At 40.4% G+C, this 19,497-nt stretch overlaps 1 protein-coding gene and 1 non-coding gene across 2 annotated transcripts; one reads left to right on the forward strand and one right to left on the reverse strand.

Moving 5' to 3' along the window:
* Positions 1 to 544: 544 nt before the first annotated feature.
* LOC140861570 (uncharacterized) lies at positions 545 to 1,444 on the forward strand. The gene has a single exon (XM_073264592.1). The coding sequence runs from the start codon at positions 545 to 547 to the stop codon at positions 1,442 to 1,444; it is 900 nt and encodes a 299-aa protein (XP_073120693.1).
* Positions 803 to 909, reverse strand: LOC140870098 (small nucleolar RNA R71). The gene has a single exon (XR_012147078.1). It is a non-coding gene; the product is annotated as a small nucleolar RNA R71 (small nucleolar RNA).
* Positions 1,445 to 19,497: the final 18,053 nt, after the last annotated feature.

A 19,497-nucleotide genomic window follows, 5' to 3' on the forward strand; every position in this document is an offset into this window, starting at 1 on the left:
GATATAATCCAAAATCAAATTTTCGATACTTTGTGTTGTTAAAAATCAAAGAAACAAATTATTATTGTTTGGTCCCTGAGGACGATACTCGTACTCAGTACATCTTATTATAACTTGAATCGTGCACTTGCGATTATTTCGACTGGAATTGAGAGATTTTTAGAGCAAATTTAAGTGTTAGTATTCCGTCGATCAAGTTTTTGGCGCCGTTGCCGGGGACTATTGAGATTTTAATTTGTTTTATTTGTTTTTTCTCTATTACAATTTTAATCACTCTTTTCCATCTGTGAACTGCAGGATTCTCTTGCAGTGCATGCGACACTCATCTGAAGAACTAGTGCCTTTTGATCCAGAAATCGAGAGAAATTTTCACAGAAGAAGAAGGCAACAACAAGAAGAAATGGAAGAAGAACAAGAACAAGAACAACCAGTTTACAGATCCATGATGGATCTCGCCTTACCGAACATCTAAAGTTCTAGAACAAGCATCATCAGGCCAACTGTAGCGGCAAATCACTTTGAGATAAAACCTGCTATTCTTCAAATGATTCAGAACACACTTCAATTTGGCGGGACTGTCATTGATGAACCATATGTGCACCTCACAAATTTTCTAGAAATTTGTGATACATTCAAGATACAGGGAGTTTCTGATGACGCGATTTGTTTGCGTTTATTCCCTTTTTCACTACGAGATAAAGCGAAAGCATGGCTGACAAATTTACCTGCAGGTTCCATCATGACTTGGGATGATCTGGCAAAATCTTTCCTCACCAAATACTTTCTACCATCTAAGTCAATGAAACTAAGAGCTGACATCACAACTTTTTCCCAAGGAGAACAGGATACATTTTTTGAAGCATGGGAGCGCTACAAAGATCTACTGAGGAGATGTCCACACCACCAATTACCAGACGGTCTTGTGGTACAAACTTTTTATTATGGTCTTTCTCACTCTAATCGTACCATGATAGATGCAGCTGCAGGTGGAAATTTACTGCGAAAATCGTCAGTGGATGGTTATGAATTAATTGAGGAAATGGCATGTAGTAGCTATCACCCTTTATCTGAAAGGAGTGTAGCTCGGAAATCTAATGGGATTCATCAGGTTGATGCATTCACATCAGTGGCCGCTCAACTTGAAGTCATGAACAAGAGAATTGAGGAACTGAGTATAGGAAACTCTGTGATGCGAGTTCAAGAAGTGTGGTACAGAACATTTCACGAAAGACTGTCAAACATTTTCTCAACCAGAGGGAGTTATGGCAAGTCACATGGGGATCAAAATCGCCCAAGTAATGACCCATTCTCGAACTCCTATAATCCAGGGTGGAGACAACATCCAAATTTAACGTGGAGTGGACAGAACAATAAGCCATATGGGAATCAGAACTACGGCAGACAACCTCAAGAAGGGAAATCGAGTTTAGAGCAGATGATGTAGCAATTCATATCATCTACTGAAACCCGGATGCAGAATCAAGATGCTTCGATAAAGAATCTGGAGAATCAGATAGGGCAATTGGCCAAAACAATTTCCAGCAGAGATCAGGGTACTTTGCCGAGTGACACGGAGAAGAATCCGAAGGAGCAGGTAAAAGCAATTGAACTGAGGAGTGGGAAGACAGTAGAGCCTGCACCACAGGTCGAGAAAGAGCTAGAATTGGCTACATCAACAAGAATTGCAGGTAAGTCATCTATCCCAACACTTTCACCCACTTCACAAGAAAAAATTGTTGTGCCACCACCTTTTCCTGCAGGCCTGAAGAAGGCAAAACTAGATTCTCAGTTTGGAAAATTCCTAGAAGTATTCAAGAAATTGAATATTAATATTCCCTTTGCCGATACACTGATGCAAATGCCAAGTTATTCAAAGTTCTTGAAAGAGATCCTCTCCAACGAGAGGAAACTGGAGGAGCATGCAATGTTTAGTCTGACTGAGAATTGCTCAGCACTGGTGCAAAATAAAATCCCATTAAAGCAAAAAGATCCAGGGAGTTTCTCTATCCCTTGTGTGATTAATGATATTCAATTTCATAAAGCTTTATGTGATTTGGGTGCTAGTATAAATCTAATGCCTTACTCTGTGTTTAGGAAATTGAGCTTGGGAGAACCAAAGTCCACCAGAATATCGTTACAACTGGCAGACAGGTCCATCAAATATCCACGGGGGATAATCGAGGACGTGCTTGTAAAAGTGGACAAATTCATCTTCCCCGTGGACTTCGTGGTGCTAGATATGAAAGAGAATTTGGACATGCCACTCATTTTGGGTAGACCCTTCTTGGAGACAGGAAAGGCATTAATAGATGTCCAGAAGGGAGAGTTGCTGTTAAGAGTGGGAGAAGAGAAAATTTCGTTTGAAGTTTTTTATGCTTTAAAATTTTCTCAGAATAATGAAGAGAATGTGTTGTAGAACTGGCGAGTTCCCAGACCAATTAAACGATTGATACCCGGTGCAGCGGAAGTTTAAAAATTTTCTCATGGAACGATTCCATGGTGTGGGTATCAACCATACAACGATTGAATTATTGTTTGTGTAAAATTTAAATAACAATTAAATAAATTTTACCTCAAATCTCGCAACGAGATTAATGGACACCAACAGAACAATTCTGCTCTTGTTGTCTCTCCCTGGAACCGATGAACGCCTTCAATCAGGTCCACGAACAGAGGTTTAATCCCTCTGATAGATTGCACTAGAAAATCTATCAGAAGTTTTCTGCGAAGAGAATACACGAATTTGATTCGTTATTCCTTACTGTGATTCAAATCACAGACCGGAATTTCTCTGTGACAGAGCAAGGGGGCGGCCGAAATATTATTTGAGAGAGCTGGGGTTTTTCGATTTTTGCTCTCAAAAATTATGACCTGTTGTATGTAATTTCTGTACTGAAATAACTTATTTATAATGCAGGCCACTAACACCTTAGGGCCCATTAATCATAAGCTGGGGCCCGACAAGCAAAGCCCGCTCGTTCAGAAATTAATATAAAATTCATCGTGACTCCGATTGATGAAACGATTTCACCAATGTGCACAGAAACCATTTCTGCACGTTTTAAAGTCAAAATAAATTTTCCTGAATCCGAATTCAGTGGTTTCCAAAAATGTCCATCCCTATGTCATTTTAGGAAACCCTACTCCCTTACTCTTAATTAAGAAGTCCAACTCCTTAGTTCATTAAATTTAACTCTTTAAATTTAACTATCTCAACGGGGATTAAAACTCCATTACACTGTGTGACCCTCAATGGTTCAGGGATACAGCTAGCCGTGGGCTCACAACTCCTTGTGACTCGGAACAACACTTTCCGACTTGCCCAACGAATCATGGTAAAGCGCCTAGCAACATCGCCCCATGATTCCCTAGGTATCACTGATAGTGCCTACAAGAACCAGTAGATTTTGGTTAGCGTACAGTACGGTCCCTTCATCCATATATCCCGATCGAATCAACAACCATTGGTATATCTAGAGTCGCTCAAGATTCGATAACTATGCAATACATCTTGAAGATCAAATTAGTGACATCGCATGTGCTACTAAGAAACCATTTCTTAAATCACATCAATTACTCTGGCCAGAGATTTATCACACTAATATCTCCTCAGATCGCATAGGATATCCACACTCGCAAGTATGTGGTGAATCCTTGACAACAATGCATTGACTCCTATATGTGTCGTAACTGTACCCAATCTCGACACCTGATGACCCCCATAGAGTCGGTAAACGAGTCAAAGCACAGCACTAGCATATAGAGTCTCCATGATGTTTCAAGTCGTAAGGACTAATGGTGTACAACCAAAACCGCGGACTTAATCCACTCGATAAGTGATAACCACTTGGAAAGTCCGGATAGGGTAGTTCGATTATTCATCCTATGAATATCCATTTGCATGCTTCGAACATCTCCATGTTCCCTACCAATGAAACGTGGTACTCCGCATCGCAAATGCTAGTCTCAAACTCGAGCGATCCTTATCCTTATTATCGGACGGCTCAATCGACTAGGAACGGTTTTAGAACATACAGTGACTATAAGATGTATTTCATGATAGACATCTCCATGTTCTACCACATCTTACATACACTATAGTATATTCAAGGTCTTTATCAAAACAACAATAGTATATCACAATATAACAATATGAAGTAATATAAAGTCATTGCCATAAAAGTGTAAATAATATTAAACAAGAGATTGTTTATACAAAGAGTCATCAAAGCCCATAGCCACACAGTTGGCTCACTGGGCACCCACTCTTACAATCTCCCACTTGCCCTATAGCCAACTAGTCATACTACGTAGACCCATTGCTTCGCGATGTTTGTCAAACAATGGTCCTGGCAAGGGCTTAGTAAGCGGATCAGCGATATTGTCTGCAGAGGCCACTCGTTCGACAATGATGTCTCCTCTTTCCACAATCTCCCGGATTATGTGGTATTTCCTCAGTACGTGTTTGGACCTTTGATGAGACCTTGGTTCCTTTGCTTGAGCAACGGCACCCGTGTTGTCGCAGTACACCGGACTGGACCAACAAATTCAGGAATGACGCCCAACTCTTGGACGAAATTCCTCATCCAAACGGCCTCTTTAGCAGCAGCTGATGCTGCAATGTATTCAGCCTCAGTGGTGGAATCCGCTGTGGTGTCCTGCTTGGAACTCTTCCAAGAGACAGCACCGCCATTGAGCATGAACACAAATCCAGAGGTAGACTTCGAGTCATCCACATCACTTTGGAAGCTAGAGTCGGTATAGCCTTCCAGTTTGAGTTCTCGTCCTCCATAAACCATGAACATATTCTTAGTCCTTCGCAAGTACTTAAGAATGTCCTTCACGGCTTTCCAATGCATTTGACCAGGATTAGACTGATATCTGCTCGTGACACTCAGAGCAAATGCTACATCCGGTCTGGTAGATATCATCCCATACATGATACTACCTATAGCTGACGCATATGGTACATGTGTCATATTCTCTATCTCTGCTTCAGTCTTGGGACACATAGACTTGGATAGAGAAACTCCATGACACATGGGTAGATGTCCTCTCTTGGACCCATCCATTGAAAACCGTTTCAATATGGTATCGATGTAGGTTGATTGAGTGAGTCCTATCATTCTCTTAGACCTATCTCTATAGATCTGTATCCCATGAATGTAGGATGCCTCTCCCAAATCCTTCATCGAAAATCTACCTGATAACCATATCTTTGTTGACTGCAACATCCCTACATCATTCCCAATGAGTAGGATGTCATCAACATAAAGTACTAAGAATGTCACAGCATCCTTAACTACTTTCTTGTACACGCACGGTTCCTCCGGGTTCTTGATGAAACCAAAATCTTTTATTGTTTCATCAAATTTCTGGTTCCAACTTCTTGATGCTTGTTTTAGACCATAAATTGATCTCTGAAGCTTGCATACCTTATGCTCGCTTCCCATGGATGTGAACCCCTCTGGCTGCTTCATATAGATTTCTTCCTTAATGTCTCCATTAAGAAAAGTAGTCTTCACATCCATTTGCCATATCTCATAGTCATACCATGCAGCTATGGCAATAAGGATTCTTATGGACTTGAACATAGCAACTGGTGAAAAGGTTTCATCATAGTCAACTCCTTGCCTTTGAGTATAACCTTTCGCCACCAATCGCGCCTTGTAGGTCAATACCTTACCATCAGGCCCAAGCTTTCTTTTGTAGATCCATTTACACCCTATTGGAACAATTCCATCGGGAGGATCTACCAAAGACCAAACTTGGTTTGTATGCATCGAATCCAATTCTGACTGCATAGCTTCAAGCCATAAATTCGAATCCGCATCAGAAATTGCTTCCTTGAAGTTTCTTGGATCACATCCAATGTCGGGTTCATCTTGATCCCCTTCAATAAGAAGACCATATCGAACTGGAGGTCTAGAAGTCCTTTCGGATCTTCTAGGTGCAGGCGTGTCCAGCAATGGTTCCTGAGGTGTAGGATCGTTATTTTGTATTTCGGGTTCTTCTCGAACTTCTTCGAGTTCCATCATCTCGCCTTTCTTATCCAATAAGAATTCCTTCTCCAAAAAGGTGGCATTCCTAGAAACAAACACCTTTGTTTCAGCAGGATAATAGAAATAATATCCGATTGAATTCTTCGGATACCCTACAAAATAACATAAGCTGGATCGACTATCCAACTTATCTCCCACTGTCCGCTTCACGTAAGCAGGACATCCCCAAATCCTCAAGTATGAATACTTAGGAGCTTTGCCATTCCATAACTCGTATGGTGTTTTGTCCACTGCTTTAGTGTGGACGTTGTTCAACAACAATACCGCCGTTTCAAGCGCATAGCCCCAAAACGAAGGTGGAAGCTCAGTGAAGCTCATCATAGATCGAACCATGTCCAACAAAGTTCGATTACGACGCTCCGATACACCATTAAGCTGTGGTGTCATAGGAGGAGTCCACTGAGAGAGAATCCCATTCTCTTTCAGATAGTCCAAAAACTCGGTACTTAAGTATTCTCCACCTCGATCCGATCGAAGTGCTTTAATACTTTTACCTAGCTTGTTTTCTACTTCAGCCTTGAATTCTTTGAACTTTTCAAATGCTTCAGACTTATATTTCATTAAATATAAATACCCATACCTTGAATAATCGTCAGTAAAGGTAATGAAGTAGGTGTGGCCATATTGAGTCCCAACTCTAAATGGTCCACAAACATCTGTATGGATCAAATCCAACAGATTTTGACTACGCTCAGGTTTCCCCTTAAAAGGAGATTTAGTCATTTTTCCTTTTAGGCAGGATTCACAAGTAGGTAGAGAGTTAATATCAGACATATCAAACATGCCCTCTCCCACTAGCTTGTTCATCCTCCTTGAGGAAATATGACCTAGTCTAGCGTGCCAAAGGTTTGCCGGGTTTTGACTATCGATTTTCCTTTTGTTTGTTGTCGCCGGTTTGTCAATACAATTCACTGGAACGTCTTTTAGTTTTAAATTGTATAGATCGTTTTCAAGTTGTCCATTTCCAATTAAACATTCATTCTTGTAAATATTGCAAATCCCATTCACAAAATTACAAGAATAACCATCTCTATCAAGCATAGAAATAGAAATAATGTTTTTAATTAAATCTGGCACAAATAAAACATCTCTCAACAATAATTTAAAACCATTCTGCAAAATCAAACAAACATCTCCAATGGCCGTAGCTTCAACTCTGGAACCATTCCCGAGCCTCAGCTGGGTCTCACCCATTCTAAGCCTGCGACTTCTTGTCATCACCTGCAAATCATTGCAAATGTGAGATCCACATCCGGTATCCAATACCCAAGAAGTTGTATTAAGTGACATGTTTATTTCGATATAGAACATACCCTTTGCAGTTCCTAACTGCTCAAGATACTCCTTGCAGTTGCGCTTCCAATGACCCGGCTTCTTGCAGTAATGGCAAACATCCTTGGATTTTCCATTGTTTGAAGCCTTTGTCTTTTGCTTCTTCTCGGGTTCCACTTTCTTGGGTGGGGCAGAACGTTTCTTGCCCTTCATACTTGGCCCCTTCTTAGCAGAAGATGAGGAGCCCACCAAGAAAGCTGGCTTATCCTTCTTAAGTGTGGATTCATATGTAACGAGCATATTGACCATCTCTTCAAGGGTGGCCTCTATCTTGTTCATATTAAAATTTATCACGAATCCATCAAATGAAGAAGGAAGAGATAGAAGCAGCAAGTCCACATTGAGTTCATGCTCCAACACCAAATCAAGGGTCGCTAACTTCTGTATGAGCCAAATCACTCGTACCCCATGATCACGGACCGAAGTCCCTTCACGCATGCGGCACGTCATCAACTCCTTAACAGTAGAGAACCTTTCAGCCCTCGACTGAGCCCCAAAAAGTTCCTTGAGTTGCGCGTGAATGTCAGCAGCATTCACCGTGTCCTCAAATCGCCTCTGGAGTTCGTCAGACATCGAGGCTTGCATATAGCATTTGGTCTTGATGTCATGGTCCCACCATGCATCAAGCTTGGCCAATTCCTCCGGACTAACATCAGCTGGTGCTTCCTTCGGAGGTGCTTTCTCTAACACATAGAGCATTTTCTCCGAAGTTAAGACAATCTTCAACTTCCGGAACCATTCCGTATAGTTGGCGCCAGTCAGCTTGTTTTGTTCGAGGATCGAGAATAAAGGATTTCGCGAATTCATTGTATGAAATACTGAAAAGGAAAACAGACATATATCAATGATTGTTTAACAATTTACTAAGACATAAAATAGGCGAATTTAATTTTATGAATCTCACTCCCACTATTTTAACGATTTCACCACCCTCTAGTGAAAACGGGAAACTTTTTCCTTAGTGAGAACATGGAGTCCAATTGACAAACTTATGGTCCCGAATAATATCAGCCAACCATAATTCTCAAAAGGTAGAGCCCAATTGCTTCCAAAAGCAACCCCCATGTATTTACCTCATGTCCAATAAGGGCCCAATAATATGACGCCGTTTAAAGTGACATGTCAAGATGACCCATCAATATTAAGTTGTGATGGACGGTCGCCATGTGGATCCCCCAATAATATGAGCCGATCCCATGGGAGTTCCACCCAACTTACAACATTTGTCGATCCAATGTACAGCTTTCCGACGGACGGGCCCCCCCAATAATATGAGCCGGACCGTATCCGCGGGTAGCATCACATACATTGACCGTTGATGGAAGGTAGGAACATTTAAACAATATTTAAATTTCCTTTATTTATCTTGATATAAATTTTAAATCATATTTAAAATGAGGGATTTTATTTATAAAAATATTTGTCTCATCATATTTAATTTATTGCATGCATTGCCGGATTCACGCAATTTATGTCTAAACATGCATACAATCATAATATCACATATTATATAGGATGATCGATTCCATTTCTAATTGACCCGTGGTTGCCAATCACGGGTCTTAGTCCAATCCTAGGTAATATGCAGTATGCAAATGCAATCCTATTACATATGCTTCCAATTTACATTTCTTCAGTCTTCATTGTCTGCTGGGCCCACCATCTTCAAATCTTGATCTCCCACTAAATCTAATGTATTTACAATAAATAACAATGACAAGTAGGGGATACATTTTTAGGGGGTGGGAACGGGCTATAAACCAAGCCCACTTTTATTACATATGACATTCATATCGGGCCATAAACCAGGCCCATTAATAAAACCAACAACAATAAAGACAAAATGTAAATTCCTAACATACACCTACAAAATTGGTCATGGCAATCGATCATCCTTATCCAATAACATTTAATTCAAAATTAATTTATTGGATAACATGCTGTGGCAATTCAAATTTAAACAAGATAAAATCATATTTTATATATAAAATCACATTTCACATATAAAATCATATTTTATCTCCATATCAAATAAAATCATATTTTATCTATAAAATCCAATTTTACAAATAAAATCATATTTTACTCAATATATAATAAGATCATATCTTATCATCAATTGTACCAAAATAATTGATTTCAAAATTCAATTTACGGATAAAATATTAAAATTTTCCAAAAATTCAAATTTATCCAAAATCAATTTTAAAATTTACGGACTCGAACAATTCGATCCGAAATCTCGTGAACCAATCAAAAACAATTTTTGACCGGACCAAAAATAAAATTTTAACATATTAAAATTAATTTTTAATAAAATTAATTTTTTCCCGCGGGCCACCCGGGACACTCCCGGGTTGGCCCGCACCCGGGGCGCGGGCCGGGGCAGCCCGGCTGCCCCCTTAGGGCAGCAACGCTTGCTGCCCTGGCGGCGCCTGGCGCCGCCGCTGGGCGGCGCCGTGCGCCCCCTTTGGGCGGCGCCGTGCGCCGCCCCTGGGGGCAGCGACCATCGCTGCCCCTTCCGGGCAGCGATCCAATCGCTGCCCGGGTTTCGCCCCCGGAAAAAAAATTTTTTTTTTTTTATTAAAAATATTTATTTTGTTTCAAAAACCGAGACTCAAAAATTTTGTACAATTGATTAATTCAATCGATTGATCTGAGCAACCTGGCTCTGATACCACTGTTGTAGAACTGGCGAGTTCCCAGACCAATTAAACGATTGATACCCGGTGCAGCGGAAGTTTAAAAATTTTCTCATGGAACGATTCCATGGTGTGGGTATCAACCATACAACGATTGAATTATTGTTTGTGTAAAATTTAAATAACAATTAAATAAATTTTACCTCAAATCTCGCAACGAGATTAATGGACACCAACAGAACAATTCTGCTCTTGTTGTCTCTCCCTGGAACCGATGAACGCCTTCAATCAGGTCCACGAACAGAGGTTTAATCCCTCTGATAGATTGCACTAGAAAATCTATCAGAAGTTTTCTGCGAAGAGAATACACGAATTTGATTCGTTATTCCTTACTGTGATTCAAAATCACAGACCGGAATTTCTCTGTGACAGAGCAAGGGGGCGGCCGAAATATTATTTGAGAGAGCTAGGGTTTTTCGATTTTTGCTCTCAAAAATTATGACCTGTTGTATGTAATTTCTGTACTGAAATAACTTATTTATAATGCAGGCCACTAACACCTTAGGGCCCATTAATCATAAGCTGGGGCCCGACAAGCAAAGCCCGCTCGTTCAGAAATTAATATAAAATTCATCGTGACTCCGATTGATGAAACGATTTCACCAATGTGCACAGAAACCATTTCTGCACGTTTTAAAGTCAAAATAAATTTTCCTGAATCCGAATTCAGTGGTTTCCAAAAATGTCCATCCCTATGTCATTTTAGGAAACCCTACTCCCTTACTCTTAATTAAGAAGTCCAACTCCTTAGTTCATTAAATTTAACTCTTTAAATTTAACTATCTCAACGGGGATTAAAACTCCATTACACTGTGTGACCCTCAATGGTTCAGGGATACAGCTAGCCGTGGGCTCACAACTCCTTGTGACTCGGAACAACACTTTCCGACTTGCCCAACGAATCATGGTAAAGCGCCTAGCAACATCGCCCCATGATTCCCTAGGTATCACTGATAGTGCCTACAAGAACCAGTAGATTTTGGTTAGCGTACAGTACGGTCCCTTCATCCATATATCCCGATCGAATCAACAACCATTGGTATATCGAGAGTCGCTCAAGATTCGATAACTATGCAATACATCTTGAAGATCAAATTAGTGACATCGCATGTGCTACTAAGAAACCATTTCTTAAATCACATCAATTACTCTGGCCAGAGATTTATCACACTAATATCTCCTCAGATCGCATAGGATATCCACACTCGCAAGTATGTGGTGAATCCTTGACAACAATGCATTGACTCCTATATGTGTCGTAACTGTACCCAATCTCGACACCTGATGACCCCCATAGAGTCGGTAAACGAGTCAAAGCACAGCACTAGCATATAGAGTCTCCATGATGTTTCAAGTCGTAAGGACTAATGGTGTACAACCAAAACCGCGGACTTAATCCACTCGATAAGTGATAACCACTTGGAAAGTCCGGATAGGGTAGTTCGATTATTCATCCTATGAATATCCATTTGCATGCTTCGAACATCTCCATGTTCCCTACCAATGAAACGTGGTACTCCGCATCGCAAATGCTAGTCTCAAACTCGAGCGATCCTTATCCTTATTATCGGACGGCTCAATCGACTAGGAACGGTTTTAGAACATACAGTGACTATAAGATGTATTTCATGATAGACATCTCCATGTTCTACCACATCTTACATACACTATAGTATATTCAAGGTCTTTATCAAAACAACAATAGTATATCACAATATAACAATATGAAGTAATATAAAGTCATTGCCATAAAAGTGTAAATAATATTAAACAAGAGATTGTTTATACAAAGAGTCATCAAAGCCCATAGCCACACAGTTGGCTCACTGGGCACCCACTCTTACAGAATGTTTTCAACTGGATGCAGTGGACTCACTGTTATTTGATTATGTGCAGGATACTTTTCAGGAACCATTAGAAGCTGCACTTATCTCTGAGCAAGTGGACGTTCTCAGTGATGGAATTGAAGAGATGACCGCATATTTGAATGACAACCAGTCATGGAGAAGAGGTGGAAAGCTTAGACTTGAAGACCTTGGTGACCGGAAGGATTTAGTCCTCCAGAAACCAAGCCTTGAGGAACCACCTACTGTGGAATTGAAACCATTACCTGTCCATCTCAAATACATGTTTTTAGGTGAGAATGATAAGTTACCTATTATAATATCTTCCTTTTTGACAGGTGAGATGGAGGCCAGACTAATGGAGTTGCTCAAGAAACACAAGAGTGTGTTTGCCAGGAAAGTGGCGGATATCAAAGGAATCAATCCATCCTTATGCATGCACAAGATTTTAATGGAAGAGAACATCAACCCATTGGTCCAACCACAAAGGAGATTGAATCCAAAAATGCAGGAAGTTGTAAAAGCTGAAACGATCAAACTTCTGGATGTAGGTATCATTTATCCTATATCTGATAGTCCATGGGTGAGTCCGGTGCAGTGTGTACCAAAGAAGGGGGGAATTACTGTCATACAGACTGATAAAAATGAAATGATACCCACTAGGACAGTTACAGGTTGGCGTGTGTGCATAGACTATAGAAAACTAAATGACGCAACTCATAAGGATCATTTTCCCCTCCCCTTCATTGATCAAATGCTAGAGAGACTGGCTGGGTATGAGTTTTACTGTTTTTTAGATGGGTATTTAGGATATAATCAAATAGCGATTGCACCTGAAGACCAGGATAAAACGATTTGCACTTGCCCATATGGTACGTTTGCCTATAGACGTATGCCTTTCGGGTTATGTAACGCTCCTGCTACTTTTCAGAGGTGCATGACTGCCATTTTGTATGATATGGTCGAAAATTTTTTAGAAATTTTCATGGATGATTTTTCTATTTTCGGTAAATCTTTTGATGCATGTCTGCATAACTTGAATTCTGTTTTAACGAGATGCGAGGAGACAAATTTGGTACTGAACTGGGAGAAGTGCCATTTCTTGGTGACAAAAGTTATAGTATTGGGTCACCGAATTTCTGAGCAGGGGATCGAGGTGGACAAAGCCAAGGTGCACGTTATTCAAAATTTGCCTCCATCTACGACAGTCAAGGGAGTCAGAAGTTTCCTTGGCCATGCCGGCTTCTATCGGCGGTTTATTAAGGATTTTTCAAAAATCGCCAAACCTCTTTCTTCTTTGCTAATGAAAGATGCCCCTTTTGACTTTGATTCAAATTGTTTGCAGGCCTTTGAAGTGTTGAGAGAAAAACTGGTGACTGCACCAATATTTACATCACCGAACTGGGATCTCCCATTTGAAGTCATGTGCGATGCAAGTGACTCTGCTGTTGGCGCAGTGCTTGGCCAACGAATAGACAAGGTATTCAAAACTATTTAATACGCTAGCAAGACTCTTAATGAAGCTCAACTAAATTATGCCACCACTAAAAAAGAGTTGTTAGCTGTAGTATTTGCACTGGATAAATTTCATTCATACCTTGTACTCTCAAAAATCACAGTATACACAGATCACTCTGCTATTAAGCACTTGTTGGCAAAGAAAAATGCGAAACCTAAACTGATTAGGTGGATCTTACTTTTGCAAGAATTTGATTTAGAGATCAGGGATAAGAAAGGTGTTGAAAATGTAGTAGCTGATCATCTATCTAGATTAGAATGCATTGCTGATGGTGCAACAAATGAGATAGAGGACATAGATGATTGGTTCCCTGATGAAAAAGTTTTTGCCATAGAAATTTCACCATGGTATGCTAATTTTGCGAATTATCTAGTCACAAGCACACTCCCACATAATCTGTCTTTCCATCAAAAGAAAAAAATTTTATCAGATGTCAAGCATTATTTTTGGGAGGAACCATTTTTGTTTAAAATATGTGCTGACTCAATGATCCGGAGATGTGTGGCGGAAGGAGAAATGCAAAGCATCCTCAGTCATTGTCATGATCGTGAGGTAGGTGGCCATGCTGGGCCAGTCAAAACAGCAGCAAAGGTACTTGAATATGGGTTCTATTGGCCCAATCTATTTAAGGATGCGCGCTTGTTTGTATTATCTTGTGATAGATGTCAACGGACAGGTAATATCTCAAACCGAAATGAAATGCCTTTAAATAATATCATTGAGTGTGAGATATTTAATGTATGGGGAATCGACTTCATGGGACCATTTCCAATTTCTATGACAAAAAAAATACATTCTGGTCGCAGTCGATTATGTTTCAAAATGGGTAGAGGCTGAAGCTTATGCGACAAATGATGCACAGGTTGTACTAAAATTTTTGAAGAAAAATATTTTTAATCGGTTTGGTACACCCCGTGCAATCATTAGTGATGGTGGCACCCACTTTTGCAATAAACGTTTTGACAAACTCTTAAAAAAATATGGTGTCAAGCATAAAGTCTCTACCCCATATCACCCCCAGACCAGTGGCCAAGTGGAAGTGTCCAATCGAGAAATCAAACAGATTTTGGAGAAAAGTGTGAGTACTAATCGGAGAGATTGGGCACTTCGACTTGATGATGCTTATGGGCCTGTAGGACCACATTTAAAACACCTATAGGCACTTCCCCTTATAGACTGTTATTTGGAAAGGCATGCCATTTACCTGTTGAGTTAGAACATAGAGCATATTGGGCTACTAAAACCCTATACTTTGAATTTGCTGCTGCAGGTGAAAAGAGATTGTTGGAGCTTAGTGAACTGGAGGAATTCCGCGACAGTGCATATGATATGGCGGTTTCGTACAAGGAACGAACCAAGAGAATACATGACAGGCGCATTCGTCAGCGGGAATTCAAGGAAAGAGATGATGTCTTGCTATTCAACTCCCGATTGAGGCTGTTTCCTGGGAAACTGAAGTCTAGGTGGTCAGGCCCCTATAAAATCACCAGAGTGTATCCATCGGGGGCCATTGCGATCAAAGATGCCAGAAACGAGTATTTTACGGTCAATGCTCAAAGGCTTAAGCACTACGTGGGGGGTGACATTGATTACATGCCGGTCATCACCACATTGACTGACCAAGACTAGTTTGGGGAGGAAGAAAAGTCAAGCTCTTGACTTTAAATTGAGAACTACATTCTACTTTCTCTTTTATTTAATTTTGTTTTTGTTCGTTTTAGTTTTAGTTTTAAATTTAGAACTTTTAAAGTTAGTTTATTTTTTTTCAGGGTTGTTAAGTTAGTTTTTTTTTTTTCCGGGTTGGGTACTATTTTTTTAAAGTTTTTTAAAAAAATTTGGATGCGCTAGGATGGTTGTTTTTCGCCGCCCGGGCGCATCCCTTCTGTTTTCATGTTTTTTCCAAAAAAGGGGGGTGCGCCCAAGCGGCTATTTTCTGCCGCCCAGGCGCATGCCCACTGCCCAGTGTTTTTAAAAAAAAGGGGGGGGGGTGCGCCCGAGCTGCTGTTTTCTACCGCTCGGGCGCATCGCGCAGACTCAGAAAAAATAAAACCCGATCCCCCTTTCATTCTTTTACAATTCCCTTTCTAATTCCTCTTCCTAACCCTAATCTCTCTCGCCGTCTCTCTCTCTCACTCCATACTTCTCTTTGTTCTCTCCAATTCACAGGTCAATCAATTGATTCTTCAAGTTTCGTACACCATGGCGCCAAAGAAACAAAAGATTGCCACTTCTAGGGCTACCCCATCCAACATCATAGATGGGAAATTCATCTCGAAAGAAGCTAAGGCGAGGTATGAGGCGGCCAAATCTAATAGGAATCCAATTGCAGAGAGGGGATTCAATCTCTCCGAAGAACGCACCACCTCCCTTGGCATCGTGGCTCGAGGATGGACCAAATTTTGCCGACAACCTCTAGCGGCGATTGTCCCCTTGGTACGAGAGTTCTACGCCAATGCCGTCGAGCGTACAGATAGCACGGTTTTCGTGCGGGGTAAGATGGTTTCTTTCACTCCTACCGCTATTAATGATTTGTTGGAAACTCCGGATGTGGATGATAGCCAATTTCAAGCATTTAAGGCTAACATGGATTATAATGAAATTACTAATGTTCTGTGCTATGATGGAAACGTTTGGAAAGACTCAGTGAAATTTGTGTCTTTTAAAGAAAAATATTTGCGGCTGGAACCGGCCTTGGGGTATGCTTTTCTGACTCACAGATTAATGTCGGTATCCCACACCAATGAGGTGGTGATCAGCAGGGCGGTGCTGCTGTATGCCCTGCACAAGCAATGGCCGCTCAATGTCGGATGGATTATCAACCGAGTTGTAGAGTTGTACACTTCCATTCGCACTTCCAACATTGCGATATTCTTTCCGACCATTGTTTTTGCACTTTGTGTGCGAGCTGGTGTCCCAACTAGGGACGACGAAGAATGGTTGCACCCAACGCAGGAGGTGGATGACACTATTTTGAGGGCGAAAAATTTGTTCCGACTCAGGGAGTTTACATCTAATGGCCGGGCACGTTCTGGACCCGGTCAATCATCGAGGAATGTGCTTAAGCCACCCCCTGCTCGACGCACCACAAATGAGACACTGAGAGAAATTTCTGCCTGGGTGCAACACATGGATAAATGCCAGGAGGTGAATGCAGGCCACAACAAATCTACCAATGCCATGATGCGAGGGCTGCTTGCAAATGCTGGGATGGACCCTGCAGCTTATCCAGTTCCACCGCTGTATCCTCCGCCTTTCCCATTCCAATATGCTCCGCCGCTTCGGGATCTGCCCGAAGACCTCGATGGGGAGGATTCTGATTCAGACCAGGAGAGTGATTAGTGCTTTTTGTTTTTATGTTTCTTTTGTGTTTTTAGATTTGGTGGTGTCAAGTATCATTGGGGACAATGCTCGTCTTTAGTTTGGGGAGGTTGTGTCTTTTGTGTTTTCATTCTGTTTTCATGCTTTTTGTTCGTTCGAGTCATTTGTACTGTTGTTGCAAGTGTTGTGAATGAAACCAAAAAGCCAATGATGAAAAAAATAAAATAATTTTTTTTAGTTTTGAATCCATGATCATCTTCTTTGCTTGAAAAATAGTTTTGAACTAGTACAACCAAGTCGATGAATAGATCTCTAAACACTATGTGAAGTATACTTGAATCTGAAGTTGAAACATACAAACTTGGATATGATTGAGGCAATTTGTTTGATCTTTGGGCTTAAAATTTTTCGTGAATTATCCTTAGATGCCCAGTTGAGCCTTCACGTTTATATGAGCACGAGAGGTGCATAATCTGAAGCTTGTTTTGGTGTAATCATCGCTTACTACTGATGATTCTCTGTTCTGCACTGATTGAGATCTGTATGAGTTAACTGTGAATTGAAATTTGTCTAGAACAAGTTCTAACATCCCTTGAGGCGCAATACGGGTATACTGTGATTTAGGAGTGATATAGGCAATTCTTTCTGAATTATGTTTGTGCCTTTCAAACCACCCTTGACTTAATGTGTCCCTAGTGCCTAATTTGAGCTTAATAGAAAACGAATGGCATGCGTGAAAACATGTGGTAAACCCCCATTCGACTTTGTTCAATATCCTATAACTTCTACCCATAGCTTAAACACTCATTCCTACCTGTGGGGAGTAAATTAAATGTAGTTTATTTTTGTTTACTCTCCGAATGAAAAATTGAGATTGGAATGGTGTGTTGGTTGTGTTCAGTACAAAAGAAAGAAAAAAAAAGTGGTGGAAAATAAAGAAAGAAAAGAATGTTGGCAGAAGGCAAGTGAAAGAAAAGAAAAATTTGGGAATCAATGAATGAGAAGAGGTGCGAATTTGTGAGTCAAAAGGAGTAGACTGTAGAGAATGATCATCATTTACTCCCTCTTTGAATTCTTTTCCTTCATTTGGAGCCATTAACCTAGCCTAAAATTATAAGCCGAATAAGACCTATTGACCGAGTCACAGTCGACCAATATACTAGTGGAGAGGGGTTGTAGGAATTTTGCTGATAGACTGTTGATAGAAACGGTTAATGAATGTGGATTCTTGACCAAAACATGCACACACTATTTTTCGTTGAGTTATACCAGTCGTGAGTGTGTGTATCATTGAATGTTTCTAAATCTTGATCTCAGTATAACTAAAAAAGTCCTTATGATCTTAGAATGTGTGAATTGAATTCGGAGTAGAGTATTCCAAAAACGGAGTTGTGAGATTCTTAAGTTTGCAAGGTTTTCTAGTTATTGTTAAATTTTTTTTTGTTTTAAAAGGTCAGCATGTTGATATGATTGGATTGGTTATCTGTAGGAAAAAAGTTTTGAGGCTTGAGAAGGTTGATTTTACCTACTTGTGTCATCTATTTGTTGTTTCTGCATGTTAGAATTGTCACCTATTTTGCTCGAGGTCGAGCAAAAGGTTAGTTTGGGGAGGTTGATAGGAGTCGTTTTTGTGCGTTATTTTGCATGTTTTGTGTTTGTTTTGCATTCATTTCATTTACGTTGTGTCTGTTCCTTACCATTCTTGTTCTGTTTTTTTGTTTTATTGTGTTTGTAGTCACTCCTCTGGTTTTTTTATTTATACTGCAAAAAATCACTAGGAAATGCTGATTTATAGTGAGAAGGCGTTGCACGCATGCGGCCGTAAGGAAAGCTAGAGAAGGACTTTATATTTCTGGAAAAATACAAGGCGCTCGGGCGGCACTTTTCTACCGCCTGCGCGCACTCATGTTTGGGAAAAACAATAGCTGGCAGAAGTCAGGTGCTCGGGCAGCACTTTTCTACCGCCCGAGCGCACTCCCGTTGGAAGAAAAACCCTCGAGGCAGAGCTCAGGCGCCCGGGCGGCTCTTTTCTACCGCTTGGGCGCCTGCACGTAATTTTGGGAAATATTTTATTTCGGGTAATTGGTTTGACGAGGACTCTTGGGACATATAAATAGGATGTTATTAAACGGTTTTGAGGGTTGGACACACGCACAGACAGAGGAGGCGGCGGCTCTGAATATTGAAGATTTCCCATCTCCGTTGAAAGTTTTTCTCTTCATATTTTCTGAATTTTTATGTTAAACATTTTTTTAGATTGAATTTTGTAATGACGTTCAGTAGCTAAACTTTTATTTTGTTGGAATCAAGGGGATCCGAACCCCGAAACACTGTAGTGTGATTGAATCACCGGACGTATTGAGATTTGATTTTTGTTTATAATTGATTTTATCATGTGTTTTTCTCTATGTTGATGATTAGCTACCCTTAACATAGATTCGTAAATTGTGAATTTCTATCGAGAGATAGGTTCATAATTAAGACGAATGATAGAATCCATGGACTTAAAATATGCATAGAGATATGGTATTTAGTACATGTTGATAGCCATAGACCATCAGGTTGAAAGCTGTAGAATTCACAGAACGCAAAGCAATCGGTCGTGATAAATAATTAGAGAGATTTAATTGTTTCACTGATTTGATTAGTTTGGCATAACCTCGAGAGAGAGTGTCAATGTTACAGGGATTTCTGTCAAACTTATGTGCATTAATTAAGTT

The sequence above is a fragment of the Henckelia pumila genome, chromosome 4 (genome assembly GCF_033568475.1).
Source record: "Henckelia pumila isolate YLH828 chromosome 4, ASM3356847v2, whole genome shotgun sequence".
Lineage (NCBI taxonomy): Eukaryota > Viridiplantae > Streptophyta > Magnoliopsida > Lamiales > Gesneriaceae > Henckelia > Henckelia pumila.